At 39.3% G+C, this 27,344-nt stretch overlaps 1 protein-coding gene across 1 annotated transcript in view; it reads right to left on the bottom strand.

Annotated features, from left to right (window-relative positions):
• mybpc2a (myosin binding protein Ca) overlaps positions 1-19,476 on the bottom strand; it is a 67,038-nt gene extending 47,562 nt beyond the window's left edge. Inside the window, exon 1 of the mRNA XM_042504655.1 lies at positions 19,366-19,476. Coding sequence (XP_042360589.1) covers positions 19,366-19,387 — 22 coding nt within the window. The 5' untranslated portion in view covers positions 19,388-19,476. The remainder of the gene's footprint in view (positions 1-19,365) is intronic.
• Positions 19,477-27,344: the final 7,868 nt, after the last annotated feature.

The following is a 27,344-nucleotide window of genomic DNA, read 5'->3' as shown; positions in this document are numbered from 1 at the left end:
AATCTGTTAATGCCTCTCTCAGCACTTCAATCCAGGAGGGGATCTGTGACGCACCAGGCAGTAAAAACTTTCTTTAGGTTCCTGCTGAAGCAAAGAGCCCGCCCCTCTACTGTAAATCAGAAAGTCAGTCACTGGATTTCAGATTATTAATCACGGCTGTTTTACCTTGATGTCACAGCGTTTACAGGCAGGATTTGATCTCTGACTTGTCATGACTCAGCAGAAGACAGGAGGAAGGATTGGAAATAACTCTGAAAGAATACTGTGGAGTTAAAGGGATACTTATTGATTTTCAACAAGCTTTGTATCATAACAGTGTGGGTAGTATGCATAAATGAATAATCGTAAACTTCCCCCCATGAGCCAAATCTCCCTGCGCATCTTTCAACTCAAATGGGGCGGGTCATGATTTTGCTATATTTGGAAACATAAATTAGGACCCAAGTCTCTTTATACATGCATGGCTGTTCAAACTGTAAAAGTAAGCAGTGCTGATTAAACATAAACTAAAATTCTGTCATGTATTGCCTTTACAGTGTCTTCACAAAGATATTTTAGTGCACTTTTTGGCTGTAATACAAGAAGTGGGTGCCATATTGTTCCCTGTATTTTAAAGCAGGAGGCTAAAAAATGAAGATTAAATAGTAAAACTAAGCGGTGCTGATCAAATATGAACAAAGATTCAGTTACTGTTAGTGCCCTGTTTAGCTGCAGTATGTCTTTACCAGCCAGCTACCATATGGTGTCTTGTGGAAGAATGGTTAAGCTTGCATTACGTCACCTTTGAGTGGGAACGTTTATTACTCCAGTGCGGCGCAGTGCATTTTGGTAGTTGAAGGTTTGCTACCTTTTATGTTTTAAGAGCAAATTCCAAAGCCCTTTTCCTCTGTTTTCTCTGGTCATGTAGCACCACTTTCAAAAGTATTGGCGTATTTCTACTGCAAAGACACACCAGTTTTATAAAAAGACCATCTTTCCAGCAGTGAAATACTCTAATAATAAATGTCATAAACTGGTTCTATAAAGCTTGTTTGGATGTAAAAATCTCAATTGTCATGGTATAAATACAGAGTCAGAACCTCATTTATTGTCAGTGGAGCTGCTGCGCATCGATATAAGATCTCAAATGAGAGTTTTGGTTCGCCTGCGTTGAGATTTGAGAGAAAGTTATTGACACTCAAAAACTCTCATTGACTGTCTTCAACCTTAGGAATGGTGTGAGATTTTGAAATATTTTAATTTGAAGCTGTGTCTGTGGCTGAAATCCTGCAATCTTAAAAATTAGTGTGAGTTCTCCATCATAATGAATACAAAAATAAATAGTTTGATCAAACAATAAACTAGAAGAACAGAGCTACAGAGAGATTGGACTTACTAATTTCTGAAACATGGTTAAAAAAAAGGCTAATTTATATTCCACCTGTCAACCTTTTTCTTTACATCATAATTTAAAAAAATATGATGACAAAACAAGCTATGACAAACATAAGATATAAAAGATATAAGATCTTTCTGCCCTGCAGCAGGTCACTGTCTCACTGCAAAGAGGCAAGATGGTGAGATTCTAAGCGATCACTGTACAATCGCCTCCATTACTTTCAGCAATATTCTGTGTGCAGTAAATCGAGTTTCCACAAAATCATTTTTAGACTGTCAAAGTCACTGCTACCTCCTCTGCGGATGATTACACAGGGATTTTATAGATGTTATCAGGATCATCCTTTCATATCTAATTTACAAGCTTATCACTGCTCGGTTCTGCCTATTTTTTTCCCCGTTGAAATAGTTTACAGTGTGAGGTTCTCTGTGTCCCAGGTGAAAGATTTTATGCAGATGACCAGTGGAAAAAAATGCATTATATGTATGCATTATGCATTATAATGCAACATCAAACATGCCACATGGGGGAAAAAAATTTAAAGCTGGCACATTTTATGTTGGCACTTCCAAATGGCAATGAGAGGTAAGTCCTTAAAAAAAGAATTGAATATCCAGACATAACAAAGGCGCAATGTGACGTTGCTGGTGGTAGCCTATGACTGTTCCAGTTATTTAATTATTTTTTTCTCAATCTAAAGTAGGCTAACTGTATATGAAATATGCATCACTCTTCTGACAGTTTCTTTAAATGTGATGCATTTGCAAGTAAACATTACAAGGTTAGTCTGTTAAACCATAGTGACTGTAGCAAATAAAAGCTTGCTTATCCGTAACTATAATTTCAAAGTCAAACCTTTTAGATGAGCTTGACCTCTGCTTGCACTGCAACTTTTCCTCAGAATGGATGCTTTGAATGCTGCTTTTAGCTAGGCACAAGTCAATAAAATCATTCAAAAACAAACTACTTGTGTTTATTCACTTATATTGCTTGATGCCACAATAATTACAACCTACATAGCCTAAAACTACAAGCTGCATAATATTTTTTACATGATGAAACTATGGATAAAGTCTGAGGTGAGCCACAATTTAGCCATGCTCCTACACACATGTGTAGGTGTCCAGTCCATTCTCATTCCAAAGTTGTCAAATACTGTCACCTTGTCGTAGTATGATATGCGGACAGGCGATTTTAGTTCATAACGCAGCTGTACGGCATGTGATGCAGCCATATGATGCTGGACAGCATCTGGTTGAAATACTGCCGGTACTAACGTGTTGTTCGGAGTTGGACTGTACTTATAAGGCAGGTGTGAGGGGTGTAGGATGGGTCCAACAAACCCAGCGCTTTCACCGGGGAGCCCTGTGTTTGCCTCCAATAAGAATGTAGAGCTGTAGAGCTATGATGTTTTTTTCTAATCCTAATAATGAGCTTTTGTCGATGTGCGGCGTTGTGTGGGGCATCCCAGAATGCCAACAGCAGATAAAGGAGGATACCTGACATATGTTCTTAATATAACTTAGTCTGATGGAAATGTCATTAAGTTGGCCATAGTTTTGACCTGATGATGGTGCTAGAGGAAAAGTCAGGAGATCACCAAAGTCACTGGGATTCATCCTCTGGGGACCATGAATATTTGTAAAAAAAAAAAGGGTTTTTTAGGTCTCATCAGTTCCGTAACCAACGCTTACATTTAATTTGGGCAGATAGGGCAAATCTACAGCATCTCAATGAGTGAAGGTGTAACGTTCTCTACTGTAGCTCCACTTTGTGATTTAGTTTGATATGATGGGTGTGATTTTTTTTTTTTAAATGTATTTTTTCCTGCAATTATGCATATGTGACCTGTTTCTCCTTCAGCCCACTTTGTGAGTTCCTCTCTCCATATTACAGGCCTGCCTGTCCGTCCTGCTGCGTGGGAAAAGCTTTGAGCAAACCGCTAAGTCACAGCCAGGACAACTGTGCCCCTTCAACCCTCGGCGCTAATACCGACGGTAATGCACAGCTGATGAACACGCTGTCTGTGCGGATCCCTCTCCGTTCTCATTACCTTCCACGCTTCATCGACGGTCCTCCCTGGCCTAGATAATTTCACTCTACAGCCGTCTGTTTCCCTGTCTTCCAGGTATCTGTTAAATGGATAATGTCTCTTGCGGTCTCCATTCCTTCTTCCTTTTCACTTAATGCAAATCCCTACTCTCAGCACTTTTTCGTCCCACCGTTTCTTTGTCCTACTTTAATCTGATTCCACTTTCTTCTGAAGAGAAAAAAAAAAGAGTTCAGAAAGACAGTGAGCCGAGAGGTGGAAACTAAAACGGGGAATGAGAAGAAGAATGAGCGAGGCCAACAGGGGTCAAGGATGGTGTGAAACCTCATGTTAAGAGCCTGAGGATTGGGTTCTTAAGTTAGGGAGATAAGACCGTTTATATTTAACATATATCATGTGAGATGCTTGAAAGACGATTTTATTTACTCAGTTTTCGCTGACCGTGCTACTGTCAATACTGCCTTTAAATACTCGCATTACTTGATGCTCTCTGCATCGTAATTATAGACAGTTTTTATTTTCAAAAGCTTATCATTAATATAGTTTTAAACCTGAGGGCTTTAATGTCCTACAATATGACTCCAGCCATGAGCTGAATAAGATTAAGTAATAATACCAAAGTTGAGACATACTGGTGGGATTTTTGTGTGTGAAATAAGAAGTACGTGTTGGTTTTCAAAGCGCAGAGAACTAACACTGTCGGGGTTGGAGATTTGTTTCTGACCACAGATACTAAAAGATGTATGCATTCTTGAATCTTCAAGGCGCTTAAGATCTAATCTTCTAAATGAAATATATTTTCATATTGCACTGGATTATGGGGTTATACTGTACATTATTCACAATTCACAGTTTTTCTCTTTAAAACAGTGTTTTCCAGTTTGATAATAAATACATTTTCTGTAACCTACAATAACTGATTTCTTTTGCCATTTGGGGACAAAACAAGCCGTAAACACACTATCACCTCAACTTGTTAGAGAGCAGTTCCAATTTGTTGATCCAGCTGACAGGAAAAGATGCATCATGTTTTTGCAGTCGGGTTTGTGTTCACCTGATGAATGTTAGTCCAATACTGAATCTCTTATGGCTCTGTTTTTGGTCTCTACCAACTCCTGAAAGAAATATCTGTCACTTTAGCAGTTCAATGCCTCACTGTGTTCACCAGCAAGTCGCTAACTGTGTCTGTCTGCTGTTTGGTGTTCAGCAGGTAGTAGACAGAGAGGTTTTAGAGCACACAGTATTAACCACATAGTGTTTTTCTTTGGCAGAAAAGTGGTGGCAGAGCGCTGGGTAGCACTTCATTCCGGCACTTCATAAAAAACGCATTTTTTTGCATGACACACTGCATAAGAGTTATCTTTCTATGACAATAATATCTTTACATTATCATTGGATAGATGGCTACATTAACAGAGGGTTGACTACACCTAACAACAAGCTTACCATGCATACAGTGGTAAAAGCATAACCCTCACCAGCAACAGATCAGTGTACGGCTCCCACAAATGGGCGTTCCTGTCTTTGTTGTGATATTTCATCATCACATCATCCAGTCGCTTAAGGCATCACCAACACCATATATACTAAATTGTAAACTAACTAACACGCCAGATATCATTACAAGATCAACCAACAACCTGTATGATGTCATTTATGATCTATTTTATCACGCGTTAGAAAACAAACATCAGAAACACTTAAAAAACAAAGAGTATATTTACATTTCTGTGCCCATCCCCTACAGTCTCTCTCTCTCTCTCTCTGTCTTCCTGTTTTGCTTTTGAAGGGTAACCTCTGTGGAATGTGCTTCGTTAATCTCTCTTGACATTTCCCTGTCTTTCTTAGCTGCGTACGTCTCCTGCTTGTTCAGTCGGCTAAGCCAAAGGAGTCAGGCCAAGCCAAACATTTGAATCCTGAAATCTCTCTCTCTCATCGCTGAACGATGCCAAAAAGGGCACGACTTCCTCATATATGCATTTGTTTGAATGCGCGTTTTGATACTAAACACTGAGCAGCTGCGTCTTTAAGAGATGTCTAATTCTGCTGCTGCTGAGAAATGCACCACTTAAGTGGTTTTGTTTCTACTGGAGCTTGATGTTGGAGGACTGCTGAATACATTAAGTCACTTAAGCGTGTCTACAACCGTAAGCTATGACAGCAGCAGACGTGTTAACTAGAGAGTGGGGCCGGCGCAGCCTTCTCTCGGGCTGAGCACCAGTTGGTGGTAACATATTCCCACTTCTCATACTCTGTTAATGCAGTGACCTGGTGCCCTTTTACACACACGGCACACCAGTTGCACCCCTCGAAACTGGACAAGTGTGCAAGTTACAGGTGAAACTATAAGCTCATGTCACCATGTGTGTGAGCGTAGCTTAACACATGCAGTTCCAACAAGTAGCAAGTTGCAGTTTTAAGTTACTTATGGAAGTGCAATCTGCTCTGGAGGCAAAATGTTTGAGTTAAACCTCAAAGTACAGAGCCAAAGAACCACCAGATAGTTCTTATAATGCATCCAAGTTCTGTCCATTTCCTTTAGATAAAAGTTCATATGTCAGCAGATGGCCACTCAGAATATCAGAACAAAGTGAAGCCCTGAGGTATATCGCAATATCGGCATATCGTATATATCTGTCTGTTTCAACGACAAAAGAGAGTAACATCTTAACTGATTGGATTGATAACTACCTCACATCCACGCGTCGGCCTATATTTACATTCAAACTTTCTTCTCTCCAAGATCGTTTTCCACAAAGACACAGAAACTGCTTTTTGGACTATATATCTGCTCTTTTTCTTCTTCTCTTTTAAGTAAACTGAAGCCCAATGAAAAAAATATGGAGGCAGTCAAACGGTAAAAAAAAACCTCAATGTGTTTACCCGTGTAAGCGGATTTATGATCCATGCCCTCAGATTCACAATCCATGCAAGAGGTTTTGTGACCTGGTTTTATATCAAAATGCCTATTTGATGTTGCCCATGATGAAGCAACCCATTTTTAAAATGCAATAAACACATTAACCCTTTAAAACCTGAGGAAATTATATTAATTTCTTTCAGAAAGATGGAAGAAAGGCAATGAACTACTTCACAAGAAATGACACAAAAATTAGCCAAAATGTTATAACTTTAAAATTACAAGAAAATCACCTGAAATTGGCAAAGAAAGACAAGTAAAGGACAAAAACAAAAAGACCTGAGTTCTCAAATTGAAAAGAGAAAAATAAATAATTACAGTATTTTTCTCTCTCTTTCTCTCTTTTAAAGCTAATTTTCGGGTCTTTTTGTCACCTTTTACCTGTCCCATCTCACCTTTTTCTTTTTTTCAGTTTGCAGGACATTTCATGCCAGGTTTCTGATGACCCTTTTCCCCATGTTTTTGAACTAAATTAAACCAATTTACTCATGTTTCAAAGGTTTGCCTTTGAAAGGCGTTTGAATGTGGCAGAAGAAAATAGATGTCGATCCAGGTTTTAAAGGGTTAACAGGGATAGCTTTCTTTATAATTCTGTTGATCAAATTTTCTATGGCTGTTCAAAAGAAAAGAAAATTCAGTAAAATCATTTATAAATTGAAAACACCTCTCTGGCATGTTACGACATGTTCCTGTTTGAATTGATGTGAGATAGACTACTAGGGTGCTGGAAGTATCTGGAGCATGTCAATGTTCCCTTAGCCTTATGTTACATCAGATCAGTAACTAACCCCTAACCTTAAACCTAACCCTAACAGTTGCTGAGAGAACACGGGGCAGGCTGTTCTCATGCACTGCTCATACTTTTTCCTAAAAAAAAGGATAGTGCACCTAAATTCATACATATCCCACATAACCCACATGTTTTGGAAGGCTGTGATCATGCGTCTATTGCATACGAGTGTAAAAGAGGAAGTGGTCCTGAGTGGTCTCTGTAAGGGGGCAGGTTTGGGTGGTGGAAGATGGGTCACATAACCGTGTGAACTTTGATTTATTTTAAGGTATGTCTTTCCTGTGGTTCTTTGCTAAACTACAATAACTTTATTTGACTAAACCTAACCTCTGTTAATCTACATTAATTCTCTAACTTTCCACTTAGTATGTAACATCATTTGTGGGGTGCTAATATGTTGGATGTCATACAATCCGTTTTACGAGGTAACGTTGGACGGGGGTGAGGGAATATAGGGGCGATCCCGAAATATAACAGTTGGAATTATTTGTCTGTTTTATTCATAGAGCTCATAGCAAACAATTTAGGCAAAGGGAATCAGAAAGGTTCAACTCCAAGTTCCAATGACATCTGTGTCTGACAGAAATGGCCTCAAATTAAAGATACAAAGTTTGTCCTTCTAACAATACCAAAACATTTTGTAGAGATCCCAAAATCACTGAATGAAATTGGTTTAAATATCTGTGCTTATTATTATGAGTACGGCATAGTTTATTATGGACAAATGTCCATGACCCAGTCAGAGAGATAACACGATGCACATATTGCAAATCTGAAGGCTCGGTGTACAAATCCCTTTCCACAGATTTACACATCAAGGGTTTTCTTTTACCATGTGACCCCAGATAGTGCGCCAGGATTTGGAGTCAATTTTTGTTGTGGCCATACAATGGAATTACTACTGCCAACTCTATCACGTGATGCCACTGGGTCCAAAAAGACTAACATTAGGAAAGAGATGTCTGGAAATCAGTGGATACATATTTCTGAGCGTTACAACCCTAACTTAAATGATTCGTTTCACATTCACAATTTGATCTTTTCAGTTCAAAAACATTTGGAAAGTCTATGAAAGACGCAAAATTAAATTATTTTGTCCTAATTAAAGTTAGCGGAGCACGAAACTGGAAGTCGCTGGCTCAGCCAGCGGAAGCCTTCACAGTGCGTCTGCTCTATGCGCCCAATGATGCAGAAGCAGCGTCAATCATCTGGGTAGTTTTATATGCTGCGGTTGCATATTTTTGGCTTCTTGCTTCACTGAGCAACTTAAGGAATGAACGGGGTCCCACCTCCAATGCTGCAGATCTTTTAATGCATCTATGTCCCAGAGGGGCTCCATAAAAAGAAAAGGTGTAAGAGAGGATGACTTGTAAGGGGGCACTCCACTGATTTTAGATAACGAGATTAGCGAGGTACTACTTAGCCTATAAAAATGGTCATAAAACATCTTTGATTTCCGGGGTGCAAGCTTTAGAAAGTTTCTAAAAATAACCCCAATGGTGTCATCAGGGTTATCTTAGCGTGTGCTTCGAGAGAATATTTTTAACAGAAAGCCTGCTATCGAGTTGCATTATGGGAAGTGTAGGATCGAGCATTACTGGAGTTACTAGGGTTAACTAGGGTGTGCATTGGTTTTCATATTTCTTTAATTTAGTCCCTAAACTATATAAAAGTGCAACACAAAATTTCTGGGATGTCCCTTAAAGCCTTAAGCCACAAGCTCTTTAAATTTGTTGATTTTAATTATGGAATTTATTTTAAAATTTAAAAATGAACTTCAGAGCTGAACACTGACTCTCCACCTTCTTAGACTGAACTCAACCAATCACATTTCTCCAGCTTTAAGAGCAGCTCTGCTTCTGAGGGATGTTTTTAGTACCTAAAACTCCAATCCGCTCCAATTTATACGCATATTTACCAGCGCTATTCAACAGGGAATCCCTCTACCCCTTAAAAGCACCTTAATCCCACTTTAAAAGCAACTCATTTTATTATTACGCCCGATGATCACACACGGCCAAGCTGCTGCTACTGTACTTAAACCACACGATGGTGTGACTGAGATGTGTTTTTGTATTTGCATAATATTCAAATATACATCAAAATGGGGAATATTGGCAGCAGAGCATAAAGAGAAGATTAATATTCAATCTATTTATAAGCTGAGTGTGTGGATGAGTATCAATGGTATTATTGGCACTTGGCTGGCATCCACAGTGGGGGCAGAGCGTGACTGATGGAGTTTCACCATTTTATGACGAGGATGGAGAGCTGTCGGCAGAATCAGGGTACACTTAAGCCTCTGCCCTCTCTATCACTCAATCATCTGCCAAGTTAATTTGACAGTCTTGACGATGTGACTTACATCATGTACTGAACAGAGCGTCACCTCCCTGTACGAGGAGGAGGTAGGGAGATAAATTCAGAGGAATGATTAAATGGTAGCTTGACATGTAGATTAGTACTGGTTGTTGTAAAACCAGCGTCAGAGGACAAATACTCCTGTAATCCCAGCAAATGTAAGGGTGGAAATGGGTTATCACACCAAAATAATAAAAACACAAGTGTGGTTTGATTATTTTACTAATACATAACTCAAAAAATGTTATCTTTCGAGAGAAGGTATGAAAACATGCTACATAATGTACGCTATGAGAAGATGAACTGCTTTTCTTTTCTTTGCGGCTGATTTTTATTCTTTTTTTTTTAACATGTAGTACTTTTTAAACTGAGGCAGCAGTTGATTTTGACAGACCAAATGTCTGTTTTCATCTCAGCTGTGGTCGGTCACACTTGCATGTGAACGTGTCAGAGAGCTGCTCATTCTGCGCAGTGCACACTGTAAGAGCTCCCAGTTTTAAATACACTGACCAGGAATGGAACAGGAGAAGTGTTTGCATATTTGGATGACCTACTTTTTGTTTTTGGCTGCTGAGCTCCAGCGAGTAAAGTGGGGGGGAAAAATTGAATATTTTTAATATTTTAAATATTTTAGAGGATTTCTTTTTTCATGAAGCTCTGCAAGAACATGTTAATGTTAAGCTTTAGAATACAACACTTGCAGCCAGTTTATAGTCTATCTTGTGTGGATTAAAGCAATTTTGCAGAAGATAGATCTCACCACAAATATTATTTTTATATTGATATATTGATATTTTTATATTTCTTCTTGGTCTATAATAATTTGTTCCCCCCAAAAATGCAGATTTACATGGGCTTATTACAGATGACAGTTGAAATAGAGGCAGTGATTTGTCAAATTTATAGTCCGAGATCATTTTTTAAGGATTTATTAGGTTGAGGTGATAAAATTTTAGACACCTTGTATCATAATTTTTGTTTCTGAAAATACAGGCCTCTCAAATTACTATTTTCTAGCCCTCTGACAGCACACAAAGTATCAGAGGAGTGTGGACTTGGACAAAGTTGGACAAAGCAAGCATTCTGAGGACCTCACCTCTTTTTTTAAAAAAGTTTTCTCACATTTTAAAGACCAAGCAATGCCTCTATTAACCCAGAAAATAATCGGCCGATTAATCAATAATGGGAGAGTGTGTTAGTTGGGGCCCAGCACTTAAGGACTGTCCAACTCAGGGATATTAAATTCACTTTGCCCGGGGGCCACAGCTGCTAAAAACGAGGACGCCAGGGGCCAGTTTATTCCCTTTAAAAAGGGGCCTCCCATGGACTGCAGCAGGAGATTTTGTGTGATCCTGTTTGAATAGATCTAAAATGATAATAGCTGAAGCATTCATTCTTTTTGCAGCAGAAAGTTAAGTATGTCGTATTTACTGCCATCCCATCCATGACCTTCTATTACCGTACCTTACCTTTCATAGGAAGTATTTAGTCATATTTATGTCGGTATTTTCCCAAAATGGCCGGCGGAGATCGCTGTTTCAATAGATGTCAGCCTAAAATAAAAACAGTAATAGCTAGAGTATCCTTTCTTTTTTTACAATACAAAGCTTAGGCTTCTGTCTTTCATGTAATCATTCTACTACCTTATGTTAGCTTACCGTATGTGCGGTGCAAACTTAGTTTACGTCGGAATTTCCCCGGGAATTTCCGCGGACGGCTGCGGGAGATTGTTACTGGCATAATCATGTATATGTCAATCTAAAAAAAAAAAAAAAAACAACAAAAAACACATATTTGCTAAAAAGTTAATCATTTTTGTTGTAAAACCCCGAGGTTTCCGTCTTCCGTAGATTGTATGCTGTATAGTTTCATCCCCCTGTACCAATGTTGTACGCAAGTAATGACCTCATTACGCTACGGTCGTACAGTACCTGTCCTTAACTCCTCGTGTATCACTCCGCGCACAGCTGTCTTAAATCATTAATTAGGCCTACAATGGGTCGGTAGTTATCTAACCTTACTTTAGATAGTAGTGTAACAGACTGGAGGCCCACTTTGCTTCCTTCTTGGGTTGCCTTATAGCAAGAAAAAAAGTAATGGAGGGAGGACTTTTACTCTTTTCGGGAGGCTCGTGCACGTATGGGAGTTTTTGGATTAGGAGAATAAAAGGACAACATTTGCTGTTGGAGCTGTCACACCGTCTTCTGTCCCGTTTATTGTTTTATTAGTTAACCAGTTAGGCGAACCCAGGACGGCCGGTTACATTGGTGGTGGTGTTTTTCAGAAAACCACTGTGAGTGCTTTTCAGTGTACTTTTGGAGCCCTTAACCGCGCTATTGTTTTTAGCTTAGCTGCCTCAGTGTAGCTAGCTGGCTAAACCCCGCAAGGACCCTTTTAAACGCGGCGCAGGGATGGGGAACAGATGCCCGCCCGGCAGGAGCTCTCCCTTAACTGGCGACGGTAAACCAGAGTTTTCTCAGCTTGGAGAGGCAGCTGGAGGCGGTGGAGACAGCTGTTGAGCCGGTAAGGATGCTTCCTACTTGCCTTGTTAAGTCAAGAAAGACACACAGTGTAGCTACAATAGTCTGCTACAGTTAACAGTCTTATTTCACTGGAAACACAGAGATAATTGTAAAATGATCCCACCTAGCTGCCCTGCATAACATGTAGACCTAACTAACACAAAGTAGCTAGTTCGTTTTATTCTGCTAGTGCGCAGGAAAAAGTTTTGTGTTGCCATTTGTTTTGGCAGAGCCAAAAAAAAGTATTACACGAACAAACAAATAAAATAAGCGCAATATCACAATGCAGGCTTAATTAGCTTTGATGTCAGGATCCTTGTATTCTGCTTGTTTGCTCAGTCACTCTCACTGGAAACCCTGACCAGAACAGAGTCATTGTTAGTGTTATTAGTAACACCTGTGCTTTTCCTACTGTAAAAAGTCAAAGTGTCTGCTGTGAGAAAGGCCTACTGATAAAGAGTCAGAGGGTTACCCTGCACCTATCTGGCCCATAGGCCGCAAGTTGACTAATAAAATTTTTTATGATCTGTTACTGTTGCTTTGATTGGAGGATCAGATGATTGTACTGTCATCATTTTATAACACTGATATATTAGGTGACAATTATGTGCTGATTTTATTGTTGCAGGAAGCAGTCCAAACTGTATTCTGTTTCATGTTGATCTCAGATGCATGCTCTGAGCTCTGCAGAGATTTCTCTACAAAGAAAAGGTCACTAATAATGTTTGTCCCACTGAGACAAGTTGATAAAGCTTTAAAGGTGTTGACATTGCAGTGTTGTTTAGTCTATGCATGCTGTAACGGTCATGCATTAAACCTGTTGTGGCTAAAGACTGAGGGATTAGACACGCAGGCCCTTGGAGGGATATGAGGGACGGAGCAGCTGTATATAACACTGGTTATAGTGATGATGATAAGAATTATGGCTTGTTTGGATTCCACCGGTGATGTCTCTCTCGCTCCGTTGCTCTCTCTGCGACACGTGAGCAGGAAGATTTATGGATGAACAAGAGAGGAGAAAAGAAAGGATTTGGTAATAGGGTTGGGAGAGGAATCAAAGGGGTACAAAACCGCAGATTAGATTTTATGGCAGTGCTGTAAACTTTCCTGACAATTTGAATGAATTGTTATTATGTGAATAAAGCAGTCTCAACATGAGAAAACAATTGCTAAATGCAACTCTAATTTAGGGATGAGGAATCTGTGGTGTTTGGTAAACAAAGGCGGCTTTAAATACCGTATTAAGCTGTCAACCACTTCGGCTTTCCATTCATTTCCTTTTGTCTTCCAGCTCGCATCAACACAGTCTGCGCTCCAAATAGGCCAAGGCCTCTCTCAAATCACAGAGGAAGCTTTTAGAATAAGGAATACATTCTGGGTGTGTATCCACTGCGAAACACGCCACTCGGCTTTGTTTTGAAAGACTTTGTTAATGATATATCAGTTAACTTTTCACACTCTCTTTGTAGGACCTCATAGTGCAGTTGCTTGACGCTGCATCTGTCTGTAATCCATCACGCTTCGGGTGCATACCTGTGGGAACCCGACGATAGCTTCGGTATGAGGTAATGCTACACTGGACTAGTTTTGAGACGTGCGGTTTGGGGGGTAAGGGGGTGACAGGATGTTGGACTCTGTGTAGCCTGCAGCCAATAGGGTGACAGAAGGTTTAACCTTCCACTGAACAACTGTGACCGATGGGGTTGGTTTCACAAACATATTTTTGTTGGGTTCATCTGTCTCACGAAGCTGTCTAGTTCTTTACTACCTTACATTGGACCAATTTGCCAGAAAGTCTTCAAACTCAAAGACGTGGACAAATAAAGAACCGTGTCACGCTCAATTCACTCAAGAAAAAAATGCTGGTCTTTTGAAAGAAATCAGTTGCAGAGACGTGTTATTGGGAAAACTGAGCTAAGATTGTAACCATTTAAAAAACCTCCTCTAGCATAAAATCTTAACACAGTGCAATTGTGTAGCAGAGCTGAGATACTGTTGCTTCTTATCCCTTTTTAACCTTTATCGGCATCTGTTTGTCATGTGCTGAGTTCAGACGTCTATCACAAACTATTTAACCCTTTGAAAACTGTTTAAATTGGTGTGATTTCTTGTAAAAAAAAAAAAAAAAAAAAAAAAACATGAGGGGAAAAGCAAGAGTAGCTCGGCAAGAAATGTACCAAAAAAATCCAAGAAATTAGAAAAAAGTGACAAACACACACAAATTATGTTACAAAAAGAAAAAAGTTTTTTTGAAAACATTTTTCAGCACTTTTTGGGTCATTTTCTTGTTTGTTTTTGTTGTGTGTGTTTTTTGTTGTTTCTTTTCCTCAAAAATGTAATGATTTTGCAAATTTTTGGTTTCAAAGGGTTAAGGTGCAGGATGTAATTCTGGAGAAGGATGTGGTATCTTCGAACCAAACAGTTCTGGGGACTCACTAAGGGGAACTGTCCACTGGGGAGCTTCACTGAGAGCTACTTACCTTCAAGCATGTTTTTTTTTTCTATTTGGTAAAGCAACATCACTTTTTCTTTGACTAGTCGAAATTGCATTATATATTCACCATCACATATGTGTGAGTGATGTGAATAACATTCATTATCTTGTAATATATTGCAATGTTCCGCTGGGAAACTTTTGGTTCTGGCATTCATGTGGATGCCACTTGACACACTCCACACACCCAAACATCGTTGCACAGCAAGCATCCCCCCTCACGGCAACGACACTCCCCGATGGCAGTGTTCCCCCAGCAGGACAATGCAACAGCTCACACCACAGAAACTGTTTAGGAATGGGCTTTGGAATGTGACAAAGAGCTCAAGGTGCTGACATGGCCTTCGAATTCCCCAGATCCCACTTTGATCAAGCATCTGTGGGACATGCTTGTAACCCACCTGGCAACCCCCTGGAATCAAAGGATCCGCTGCTGAAGTCCTGATGCCAGACACCCCAGGACATCCCCCAGAGGCCCCGTATCTATGTCTCAACATGTTAGAGCCGAGCTCGATCCAAGGAGGCCCCACAGTGGTTCAGGGGTTCTTCTGGGGTATTACCATGTCCCACGAATGCTCGATCAAATTGGGATCTGGGGAATTTGGAGGCCATGTTGATGTCTTTAGCTCTTTGTCACGTTCCTCTGGCCATTCCTGAGCAGTTTTTGCGGTGTGACCTGGTGCATGGTCTTGTCAATGCTGTTGATGTCAGGTGGGGATACTTGTTTTGCAGCAGCATTTAGGTGGGTGGAGCGCCTAAAGTGGAAATCACAGGAATGCCGAGGCCAAACGTTTCCCAGCAAAACATTGAACATTGCAACGCATTGAGATGATCAGTGTTACTCACTTCACCTGCCAGTGGTTTTAAAGTTAGGCTGACCAGTGTATATGCTCAAGCCTGGATTGAAAAACACATTTACAATCATTATAAATTATAAATTTAATATTATGTTACGGAAAAGAAAAAAAATCTACACTTATTTGCTCATTTTCTTGTTTGTGTTTGTTTTTTCTTTTCTTTTTTTTGCTAATTTTCTTAATTTCTTTCTTTTTTTCTTACTTTCTTTGTTTTTTTAAAAAACTAATTTGCTATTTTTAGGGCCATGTATTGTTAAGTTTCTCATTGCCTTCTCCCTATATTTTTGAAAGAAATCAAACCAATTTGTTCAGGTTTCAAAGGGTTAAGACTTGCCCAACACTGCAACCCAATTTAAAATATCTTTTTTAAACCAGCCCCAGTCTTAATTTTTCCCTTAGTATCCTTAGAATGGTCTGATGCAAATAAGACAAGATAGACTTAAGCCTAAAAAATTAGCCCCCTGTCTCAAACGCTAACTTAAAACCAAGATCCATGATGAGTGAGATCAATGACACCTGTGGCCAGTGTTCCCATGGTAACAATAAGTCACACCTGTTGATCAGTGGGACCAAACGATGTTTTATGGTTTTCTTTTTAGAGAGTGCAGTAACCTGTTGGAAATCTACAGCAGTGAGGAGGGCAGTTGAAAACATCCATCTGAAGTCTGTTTGATCCAAGCCATAGTCAAAGTCTGTTTTTGTAAAACTGGCCCCTGCTTTGCTGTGTCCTGAGAGGGTAGTGAGGGGTGTGTATGTGTGTTTGGGTAGAGATGCCGGCCTCTGGCAGTATTACTGGTAATTAAAAATTGGGTTGTTGTTTCTGCACACGCTCAGCAATGGAGTGGCGCCAGCAAACCGCCACCCTGGCACCCTGCAACTATCAGCATCAACACTGGTGCACAAGGTCTAATTATTGTGTATCTGGCTCGTTCCAAAGAGCCCACTGGTTCATCACACAAAATAAGTCAATAATCCATAGCTGTTGTGAGGAAACAATGACCCTGCTGGGCTGTTTTTTTTTTCCTTCTCATGGGGCAACGAGGGGATAACTAAATGGACACACACCTTAATTTCCCAGAAGCGTCCATAACGCCACAGCTCCTATACTGGAGAACTATTCTTGTGGCTGTTTATTGGGATGCGTGCTTCTTCTTGATCCCCGCTGCTTCTTCAGTCCTTAACCGTGGGGAGTAAGACGCCCACAGGGAGGAGTCACATGAGCTGTGTGACCAGCTGATCGACAGGGGCAGAGGGGGCTTCAGAGTGTGATGAAGTTCAAGAGAGGGGCAACGATTTGGGATGGGTGGAAACAGAGGAACAAGAGGAGCCTGAGAGAAGGTACTAATGTGGTGTAGGGAATATGATACGTGTGATGTCAGGACGCTGGATCGGCGTCACATTGGTAAGATGTAATGAAATGTGGGGATGGAATTACTGCATGATGAAGAATAAAAAGGGAAAGTGCTCTGCGCTCTCTTTCATCACACGTCAACGCTGGCATGTGTTCCCAACATGAACTTTTAGGGAACTGAGAGAGACACGTTTTGTTTTTCGAAAGATTTTATCCGTCGGAGTTTGAAATAGCCCCATAAGCAAAAGGGATCACTGAATTTCTATCAGGCCGTGACGGAGAATGTGACACCTCGACTGAAATCCACAAGAGAGAAAAAAAAGGCATTTTTTTCTGCACAATAACAGCGATATGGTGAACTTCCTTCAGATTGGCAAGGGGAGATGGATGCCAGCAGAGAAGACAGCGTAACAGAATGAGGGAGGCAATCAGGGTCAGATAGATTAGGTGTCTGAGGTGCAGAGATACGACGCAAGGTAGTTACACCTGACTTGGCAGAGGTCCCTCCAACAAATCATCCCGCTCATCTTTCTTGCTTTTATCCGTTACTTCTTCGTCTCCTCCTGCCTTCATTCCCTCCTGTCCTCATGCATGTACTCATTTCTCAGGTTTCAAGCGAGCAGCTGATTTACGGTGCTTTAAGGTCACAGTTGACAAAGGCAACAGAGCATATTTCAGACTGACACAAACATTGCCACACGCACCGCAGCCTGTACAGTTTAATGTCATGTATTACAGTGTTCTATCAAGGGAGCATCGCATGTGTATGGTTACGCCCAGCTGCTAGAATCTCACATATGTAGTTTATGGTGTAATGACAACACTTGTCGGAGATAAAACGAGGCATTCACATTATTCACAAACCCAATTTTGCATTTTATAAAATTTAAAAAGTCCATTGTCATTCATTTGATCTCTTTCATCACTTACGTTAACAAAAATGAAAAACTACATTTAAAATTCAGCAAAATGTCTGTTCAGCACAACAGCAAAGGTTGGGTTCATTGGGTTCGTTTCACAGCATTGGTTTACACACTAAAAAAAGAAAATGACCAATCACCCTAAAATAATTACTTCAATCTATACCACATAAATGAATTAAGTTTTTGCTTGAAATTGAGTTAAAAATGTCATTGATTTGTGTGTTACCACTTGAAGTCATTTTAAAGTTTTCCCTTTTTCTATGTTCATTCTGGTATAACACAAAAAATAACTACATATATACAATTTCCTCAGTTTTAATCTTGACCCTGATGTCAGACATTACTGTAAGCATGCTGACTTTTGCCCTTTCACCGTTCCTGCTTTCCTCAGCTCTTAACCCCTTGTGCCCACAACTGAAATTTCAAAAAATCCTTTCATTGAAGTCCTGTCTGGGCTTGCCAAAGTGCAAATCTGACAAAACTTTCACAATTTGTCAAACCGTCAACAGTATTTTAGGAAACAGTAGTCCGAACCTAAAAGAATGTATAATATAGTATAATAAATAGAATATACAAATATAGTGTGATAAGAACATGGTTTTATCACAGAACCTACAAAGAGCAAAATCTAGTATTTTGTATCTATGAATTCATTACATGTCTAACATCAAAGATATGCACAGATATGTAGAGCAGATAAGATTTCATATTGACGACACTTATTAAATGTTAGTGTTGATCTCATTTTTAAAAAATCCTGACTATTGATAAAAGTGATTTTTCATGTGATCTAAAAATTTAAAAGTTGCACTATTAGATACTTGCCCATACTCTTTCTGCACCAGATTTTAAGACTTTAGACCAATCAGGACAAATGTTGTTGGGTTTGTCCTTATAAACATATTCTTTGGGCACAAATGAACCTTGCAGACCTGAGAGGTTTCCCTCTCAACAAAAACACATTTATCCATATAAGAGCCTCAAAGATCCATTATCGTTACCATAAGTGGCTCCCTCTCCATTGCTTTTTTTCTTTCAATTACTTTTTGATGACCAACAATTAATCTAATAAAAACAAAAAAAATCGTAAGTGGACACTAAAACCAAACTTTATAAATATTTGATATCGAAACATTTCAGTCAGATAAGTCATGCTGGCGGCCCTTTTATCCTTTGTATTTCTGTCATTCGTTAAAAACAACTTGAGACTTTGACTTTGTCCTCCTAAAAGCAGTGCCACTGTAACTAAGGAACAAAATTAGTAACATAAAGACACTGAGGCTGACTTTATGAAGACACAAGCTTGTCACCAACTAATGAAAGCCAAGACTCATGCCACAGATAACAGAGTAACGCTCATGTTTAATAGCTTTGGTTCACATGCCAACATGCATTTCATATTAAGAGATATTATGATTATATTAGAGGTAATAAAAGTTCAAAAGTTTCCCTGTAGCATTTTGATTTTATGTTTGTGCTGCTTCATTACCAGTGGACTATAAACCAAATAGATGCTAATGATCTTTTAAAGACTTGAATTTTTTTTAACAGTTTCAGTCTCATTTGTCCAGAATTCAAGCATTATATTGAGAAAATATGGGTTAAAATGTCTTGCTATTTTTTTATACTCATCTGAACATTTCACAGCATCTTCAGCTTCCACTTTTGATTTCACTCAGTGAGTTTTCCGTAATAATCCTACAGGTTGGACCAGCTTACCTGGCTTCTGAGGCTCAGGCATGTCTCTGTCTGTTTATAGTGATTCCTCTGAAAGCGTCTTTCTCCCTCCTTGTCTGTGGATCTGCCTGCATTTCCTCCCTCATCCCTTTTTATCACCTCAACACCCCCCTCCAACACACACACGCACACAGATCCTCACCACTACTGCTGTGACTTCATCCACCCCCCCCAACAAGTGGAACAAGGAAGGAAGAGAGTGACAGAAAGGCTGTCACTTGAAACCTTGGCAAGAGCCACAGAGCTTTGAGGAGCAGAAGGAAGACACCATGAGGGGTAAAAGCGGTTCGGGGCTATAGAGAAAAGTCCAGCCCTTGAGGAAACCTGCCAGCTGATTAACTCGTTAGGCCCTGGAGCCGGGACATTAACAAACTGACTGATGCTAATCAGCTCTGACTGACAGTGTGATGGAGTGATGCAGTAGCAGCGGGGACTGTTTAGATATGTCTCGTGTTTTACTCAGCCAGAAAAAAAAAAGAAAAAAGACATTTTGATTAGTGGACTGCACAGAAATGATTAGGGGAAAGTGGGGTCAGAGTTAGGTGTTTTTTTCTTTTTGCAGAAAAGTCTGACATTTTTTATCACTGATAGATTTAATAGATATTACAATTGTTCTGCCAAAACTTTTTGTCCACTATGGATCAGATTCAGAGGACAACAGTATAAATGTAGATTTTAATGGGAGGGAGGACCCTCCTATCCCCACCCCAGTGGAAAAAAAACCCCAAAAGGAGCAGGGGACTTTAATTTTGACAAACGTAAAAGCTAAGATCATAGATTGATGCAGAAAATGTGCAAATTGGTACATAAAAATTCCGCAGAATGTACAAAATTGAGTGTGTGATGCTCAAAATTTCTTGCAGGGACCCCCTCATTTTACATGCGCCTCATTTTACGTGCGACCCCCTTTCTTGCTTTTATACTACGACAGTTGCTTGAAGCGTCAAAAAATGCTCAGACCAGTAAGATCTCTACATTTCCCAACCCTAATAACTTTCTTACAGTTCTTGTCTGAAGAAGATGAGCAGGGAAAAAAATGAAATGAAAATGAGAACAAAGCAGCAGCGGCAGCTTTGCGTTCCTATAGGCTCTGACAATCCCATTTGTTCTCCAGTAGCTGTAGCTGTCAACAGGGTGTGTTTTATGGGACCGAAAGCCCTCTGCAGGGATATGAAGAACAAGGTCAAAGAGAGTAGAAGGAGGTCAGTGACCTTATGAATTCCAGGAGAGGTATACATGCCCCAACCTTAGATACATGACTACAGACACACACATGCATGCCTAGAATTTGCGATATACTTCATATGTTGTGGAGAAAATAAGCAGTTTATTTATTATTGTACTCATGTGAGAGACAGAAGCACAACTGTGGCCTCTCTCATACTTCCTTTGACTCCAAATGGCGATGCAGACCAAAACTGAGCATTATAAACACCAGTGTTAAAGTCTGCATTTGAGCAGCTTTTCACCTCTCAGTCATTCACAGCTGTCCCTTTTTTGAATTCTGCGCTGGTTGTCTTACTGCCCAAACTGCCCAGGCTGCCATAACCTTGGCTATAACAACAAACATTCTCTGAGATTCTTTAATTTGGGAGAGAGAAGTCAAAAAGAGAGGGAGAGATTGAAGAACAGCTATTTAGGGCAAGTGCAACTTGAGATTGGGATGTTCAATGACAACAAAATACCCTCACAGAAGATTATGGAGGGCTGTTTGAACAGGACATGAAAGGTCCTTGAATGAGACCTACTGTATATTCTGACTTTACATGACGTTCAAGCTGAGTTATCTTTAATAAGCCTTTCTGATGCATTTACAGCTCATCTGTGGTGATGCACTGACTAAATTCTTTGAATATAGGTTGAAATCATGCATATATGGTGGATTTAAAGTGGACATAGGGGACTAACTATAGGTGTCCTACATGATCCAGTGATCCGCTGTAGAAGTTGACACCAGAGTTATTTAACGCTTGCATTAGTTAAGCCTCACTGAAGTACACGTTAAGCCAATTGAAGCAGGTCCTCTCCACCTTCACAGCAGCTTTTCCCAAGACTGATACACACCAGTGTAGAGAGGAAAGCAGTCAGTAAGCAGAAAGTTGTCAGAACTCAATAATTTAGAATATTATTTTTTTAAACTAAACTAAATACAGTATTCACACAGCTTTTTTAAAATATATATTATTGTTAAAGTCTATTGTGTAGGATTTAGGAGGATATATTGGCTGAGATGATATATAACATTCAGAACTATCTTTTCTTTAGTGTATAATGACCTGAAACTATGAATTGTTGTGTTTTTATTACCTTAGAATTAGCCATTGTATGTACATATGGAGCGGATCCTCTTCCACAAAGTTCACCTTTTTGTTCTACAGTAGCCCAGAACAGACAAACCAAACAACGGCTCAAGATAGCGCCATTCACCACCATAGTTCTCCTATATGCTTGGCACATGGGTCAAGTTTCAGTTGGTTTTAATGTGCAACCTCACTGCTAGATGCCACTTAATCCTACAAAGTTTACCTTTAAAAGAAAAAAAAATTAAATGGTGAATCAATTTTGCACAAAAACTAAGGCATGATTTCTCAATATTTTAGTTAACAAAAGGCCTTATTTGGGCTAGCCCCAGCTGCAAAAATAAAGCAATATTCCTCAGATGGAGAAAACAGGAGGAAATAAAATTGATTTAACAGATGGTACTAAGGAACAATAACTTTTTTGCACCTAAAAGACCTCTGTTTCATCAACATTAAGCTGTAACAAACGATAAACTAAGATTTATTAGGCAGTTAATGTAAAATGGACAATTTTGTCATATTTTGAGTGTTGAAAGAGTTGTATAATTTTAAATCATTTGCACAGAATTGATTGGATATATCGTTAAACACTGTTATGTGTTAGCAAATGTATTTTGCTGTGCCTTTATTTCATGAAATTATGTTTAATACATAAGGTTATCATAATGACGTAGTTTAGCCTATATTGACCCATAGACCACAACCTGATAACTGAAGGTGCTTGATAATGTTTATGTAAAAAGTTTTATTCCATCATTCAGATGGGTGACAGCCTGTGTTGTGTGCCACATGCTTTTGTATGTTTAGTTTGTCTCTTTTACTGTAGTTGGGTTCTTTAGGTAAAAAAAAACAAAAAAAAAAAACGTTTTAAATCCATTTCTTATCAATTCCTGTAATTAGTTGATTCCTCTGATCGGTTATCAACATTACAGCATCAAAAATTAATTAAGAAAAACCTCTGTCTATACAGACTGAGGGGAAAATTAGTTACCCAGTGATTAACCCCAAACTGTGGCAGCATCATGTGCCATCTTCTTCAAACTTTGGGACATGTTTCAAAACATTTTGTTGACTTTCTTTCTCATTTTTCATGATGCTCCATTTTTTAACAGCACACTGGCAGACGGGACAAGACAGTGTCTTCCTTCAAAGTGAAAGTTGCCGCTTCATAAAAATATACATGCTTTCATATTTGACTAAGAATAGTAAGGTGACACCGTTGTTTAGGGCGGCGACAGAGAGTAATGGGCTGTCCCAGTAAGGGGGGGATAGATACTGTATAGGCCTGCATAGTTTCAAAGGCAGCGCCCGGGGGAATCACATGCCTCAGTCACCATATGCTCCATGCAGAGCGCCCCCACCTTCAAACTGAACAGGAGCCCAGAGAGAGACGGACTGTTTCCAGAGACGGACAGTAATGAGAACAATGGTGCACATCAAAAATTATCAGAATTATAAAAGATGTCCATCCAACTGTAATTTAATGTGTGCAATCAGAGAAACCCTGCTGCTTTGGGTTGAAATTATCAGCTGTTGTCTGCTCATAGGTTGTAACAGTGTTTATTGTTGTTGACATAGTCTCAAGAGGAGATGGGATTGAATTTATGTAATGGAGGACATTGTTATTTTTAGAATGTTTTGCGTATAGTGTAAGGTGTATCTAGTCTTAGCGGTGCCAAGACTTTCAGAACGTGGACATTTTTGCGGCAATGTTTCTGTCCTCATCGAGGACATTCCCATCGTTGTCAAATATGTGTGATATTTTTATGTCTAAGTTGTCATTTAATGTTGGGACAGAAGTAAGAGAGCTAAGGTGCAGTGCCCTCCAACAGAGTAATTTTGCACATTTAGTTTTGACTTCTTGATACTCTAAACTTTAAAAGGATTAAAACTGGATTCAAAACTTCTTTTCAGCACTTTGATGCATAAATGTTGAAGTTTAAAATGATGGATGCCTTTCACTTGTATCCACAGAGGTTTTCTTGCATGTCAGCAGAACTCCTCAGCCAGGAATAAGCATTGAGAAATAAATCACATCAATCACATTTGGCAGAAACCTGCAGCTGCTTCTCTTTTCTCTCTGGTTTGATTCTTTTCAAGTTTTGGGGCTCTTCTGGCCACAACCCCAGATAAGTGGAGTCACAGACATTCTGCCCCTTAGCTGACTCTTGGACTGTTAAACAGGGTTTTGGCAACGGCAAACTTTGTTAAATTAGTATCTGGAGCCAGGATCCATTGCAGACGAGCCCAGAGAAGTAGAACAACGATCCGTACATTCAGGTCTGGAGGTGCCACATATTGTAACCCATGTTAACTGAACCTGCAGAGCCCAGGGAACGGTGCAAACAACGCAAGCCCTGAGTCACTGACATGTACGCCCTAACAAGGAGTAAACTTATCTGTGCAGCCCAGAGTTGTGCATGCTATGTAGCTATTCTAGCATGGGCGGATTATGAGACAATGGACCCTTTGGGCAAATACATTTAAGAGGCCCCACCACCTCTCCTACATAGAACTGGAAACACACACATAGACTTTGTGGTGATTTTCTTTTCGTCATTTTGTGTCTTTTTGATCATTTGTGTCTTCTTGTAGTCATTTTAAACCTTGTTTTTTTTGTTCCTTTTTGGTTATTTTGTGTTTCTTTGTTGTCATTTTATCATTTCAAGGTAATTATGTGTCTAATGTGGCCATTTTGTGTCTTTGTGGTCTTTTAATGTCTCCACCTGGTTGTTTTGCCCTTATTTTGTGTCTTTAGGTATAGGTAAAAAGGTATTTTTTTGGGCATCATTTTGTCATTTTGTCTCTCTGTATGTTGGATTGCATTGTTGTGTCTCTTTTTGGGTTGTTTTTGTGTGATTTTGTCTTTTTATGTGTGTCTTTTTCAGTCATTTTGTGTCCCCCTTTCTTTTTGTTTGGCCCTTTTTCAGAGTTTTTTTTTGTCTTGCAGTTGTTTTCCATCCCTTTCCTTCCCTTATCTGAGTTATTTTCTGACTGTTGTTTTTACCCCTTTATAGTTATATTGTTTCCCTTTGCAGTTCCTTTGCATCTCTTTGATGTCTTTTTGTAAATCTTCCTGGTCAGTAAGTTTGAGAGATATTTTGCAGGTAAAGGCCAGGGGGGCTTGTGCCCAGTAGGTCCATTAAGTAATCCATTTTTGTATTCTAGCAGTATTTGGTACATTTACACTGTCAAAGTGGATCAAATAGTTCTAAAATGCATTCTGAGCTCATCAGATGCAACTTTAAATACAGGTGTGATTGAACCAAAAAAACACTGCGAACAGAGTGGGTTCCAATACTTAATGCTGCATTCTGAGATGCCAGAGATGCCACAAAGTTAGTGTGCTTTCAAATGCAGTCCGCCATTGACGAACGGCAAACCAATAAGTTAATGAGTATAATTTTAAATATTTCTTTCTCTTTCTAAAATTTTGGCCTTTTTTTAGCTGGGACAGCAGAGAAATGACAAGAAATGAGGGGAGAGGCCCTGGCTGGATCCAAAGCGGGGACATTGCAATTACACGGTCAGCATCTTAAACCCTTAGGCCTCCAGGAGTTCCCTGCTTACATTACAAGCTTCCCAGACATACTTGGGTACAGGAGATGTGCCTGTGTCAAACAACTCAAGACAAGTTTTTAGAGTGAGAGGCAAGAGATCAAACAGCCACCGCAATCCTCATCTCCAGTTTTATAACCACTACTGATCAGATATTTTCTTTCCATATTTGTGGTCACAGTTGCTCACAGATAATATTTGAGCAGGAAAGCCAAATCTGTGGTTTCATAAGAGGTCATTGTTGTAGCAGCAGTCCATCCCAGTTGGATGAAGATACAGTAAGATGCTTATCTTGGTGCTGAGAAAAGTGCAACCACAGTTTTCTACTCGCTGTGGCTTAGTACAGATTTACTCCTTAAAAGGAAATTTAGGTAAATAAAACTCAGGCTGAGGCAGAATATAGAATGCTGACTAAAGAATTTAAAAACACGAACAACCCTCTTCATCACAGGACATAAATATTTATTATTCAGCTGATAAAATGGCACTTTTAGAGGCCTTTGGAGAGGGGTGGGGGTGGGAGGGAAGTTGAAGGTCTTTTCTGGTGTCTTAGCAGCCTCTGCTGGCCTTGTATGCGCTAGTGCATCCATAATCAAAGTGATGGATATTCACAACAGGTCGACATTATATTCAGTTCAGATTTTTTTGCAATGGCAAGAAGAGCTAGATAGTTTGTTTGACATATGGTATTTTGGCCGACAGATATTAAACCACCAATATTAACCCTTTAAAACCTGATCAAATCGGCTTGATTTCCTTCAAAAAACATTAAGGCAGGGAGGCAATGAGCAGCTTAACAAGAAATGACCTGAAATTTAGCAACAAAAAAAGGAATCTCTCTCTCTCTCTCGCTCTCTCTCCCCCTTTCTCTCCTTCTTTTAAGCATCAATTTTCATGTGGGGAGGATTTGATTTGGCTTATTAATTACTGAATTTGTTGGTATTTCCCATTTTTCATATTTTTCATATTATTTTTCCTAATTTTTCTATAGGCTAGAACATACCCTCCCCTTTTACGATTAGTGTTTTTTGATGATTTGTGAGATGTGTATATATATATATATATATATATATATATATATATATATATATATATATATATATAAAACTTTTGATGTGTTGTACTCAGTTTATTGAACTATTGAACTTTTGCTGTTTTGTATTAAGTATATTCTTGTATAATATTTTCTTTTCATGGAAACATTGTTTTGCTCCCCATGTGGGAGTGTCAGAGAGTGCCTGTCAGCTCTGCTCTAATTGGCCTAATCCGACTGTCTCAGCCTGAGTGTGGATTTTCTCTCAATCAAGGAGATCACAATCACCTGAGATGAATATGCTTGTCTTTATATTGCCTGTTTTGCTTTGTGATGATGATTTGAAAATACCTGACCGAGATCTCTGTTAGATCAAAAGGTGTATAAATGAAGCATAAGAAAAACTGATGTCCATCCAGGTTTCAAAGGGTTAAACTATTAATCCAATACATATAAATTACTCTTAATGTGAATGGATAGTTAGCTGTCCAAAATTAAATTGATTATATTAGGCCAAATAGATTAGAACACATTAGTTGTTTAACTCAACCTGTCTTTTAGGTAGATTATCCATCCTTATACAACATCCTCTGCTGCAGCCAAAATACAGAGCAAAACTAAGTTGATATTTATACCACTTAAAATAGAACTCAGAACATCTTTATTTCAACAAGAAGAAGAAATTGCTGCTGACATGATACAAGACAGCAGTGCACACACAGAGACCTGTCATTAGTTGCATTCTGTCAACTGACAAGGAAAGTACTGTAAATACCAAAATGCTAAAAATAATAATTCAAAGACTGAACACTGTTGCTGTGCAGCAGCACTGACAATGACAATAGTAGATGACAACATTGAAATGTTCAGTTCAGAAACAGACAGAAGTGAAAAGTAAAGAAAGTTTGTATGTTTTGAGAGGTAGGCACAAACAACATGCATGCAAGTAGGTCATTGCATACCTTGAATAGCTCAGGATGCACAAATTATCTGTGTGTATGTGAGGGCTGGGTTGGATTGGTGAAGCCAACTTGGGTCTTAAAAGAAACAGGTTTTTTGAGACACAAAAG

The sequence above is a fragment of the Plectropomus leopardus genome, chromosome 17, assembly GCF_008729295.1.
Source record: "Plectropomus leopardus isolate mb chromosome 17, YSFRI_Pleo_2.0, whole genome shotgun sequence".
Classification (NCBI taxonomy): domain Eukaryota; kingdom Metazoa; phylum Chordata; class Actinopteri; order Perciformes; family Serranidae; genus Plectropomus; species Plectropomus leopardus.
This window is presented reverse-complemented; position numbering and strand designations above follow the sequence as displayed.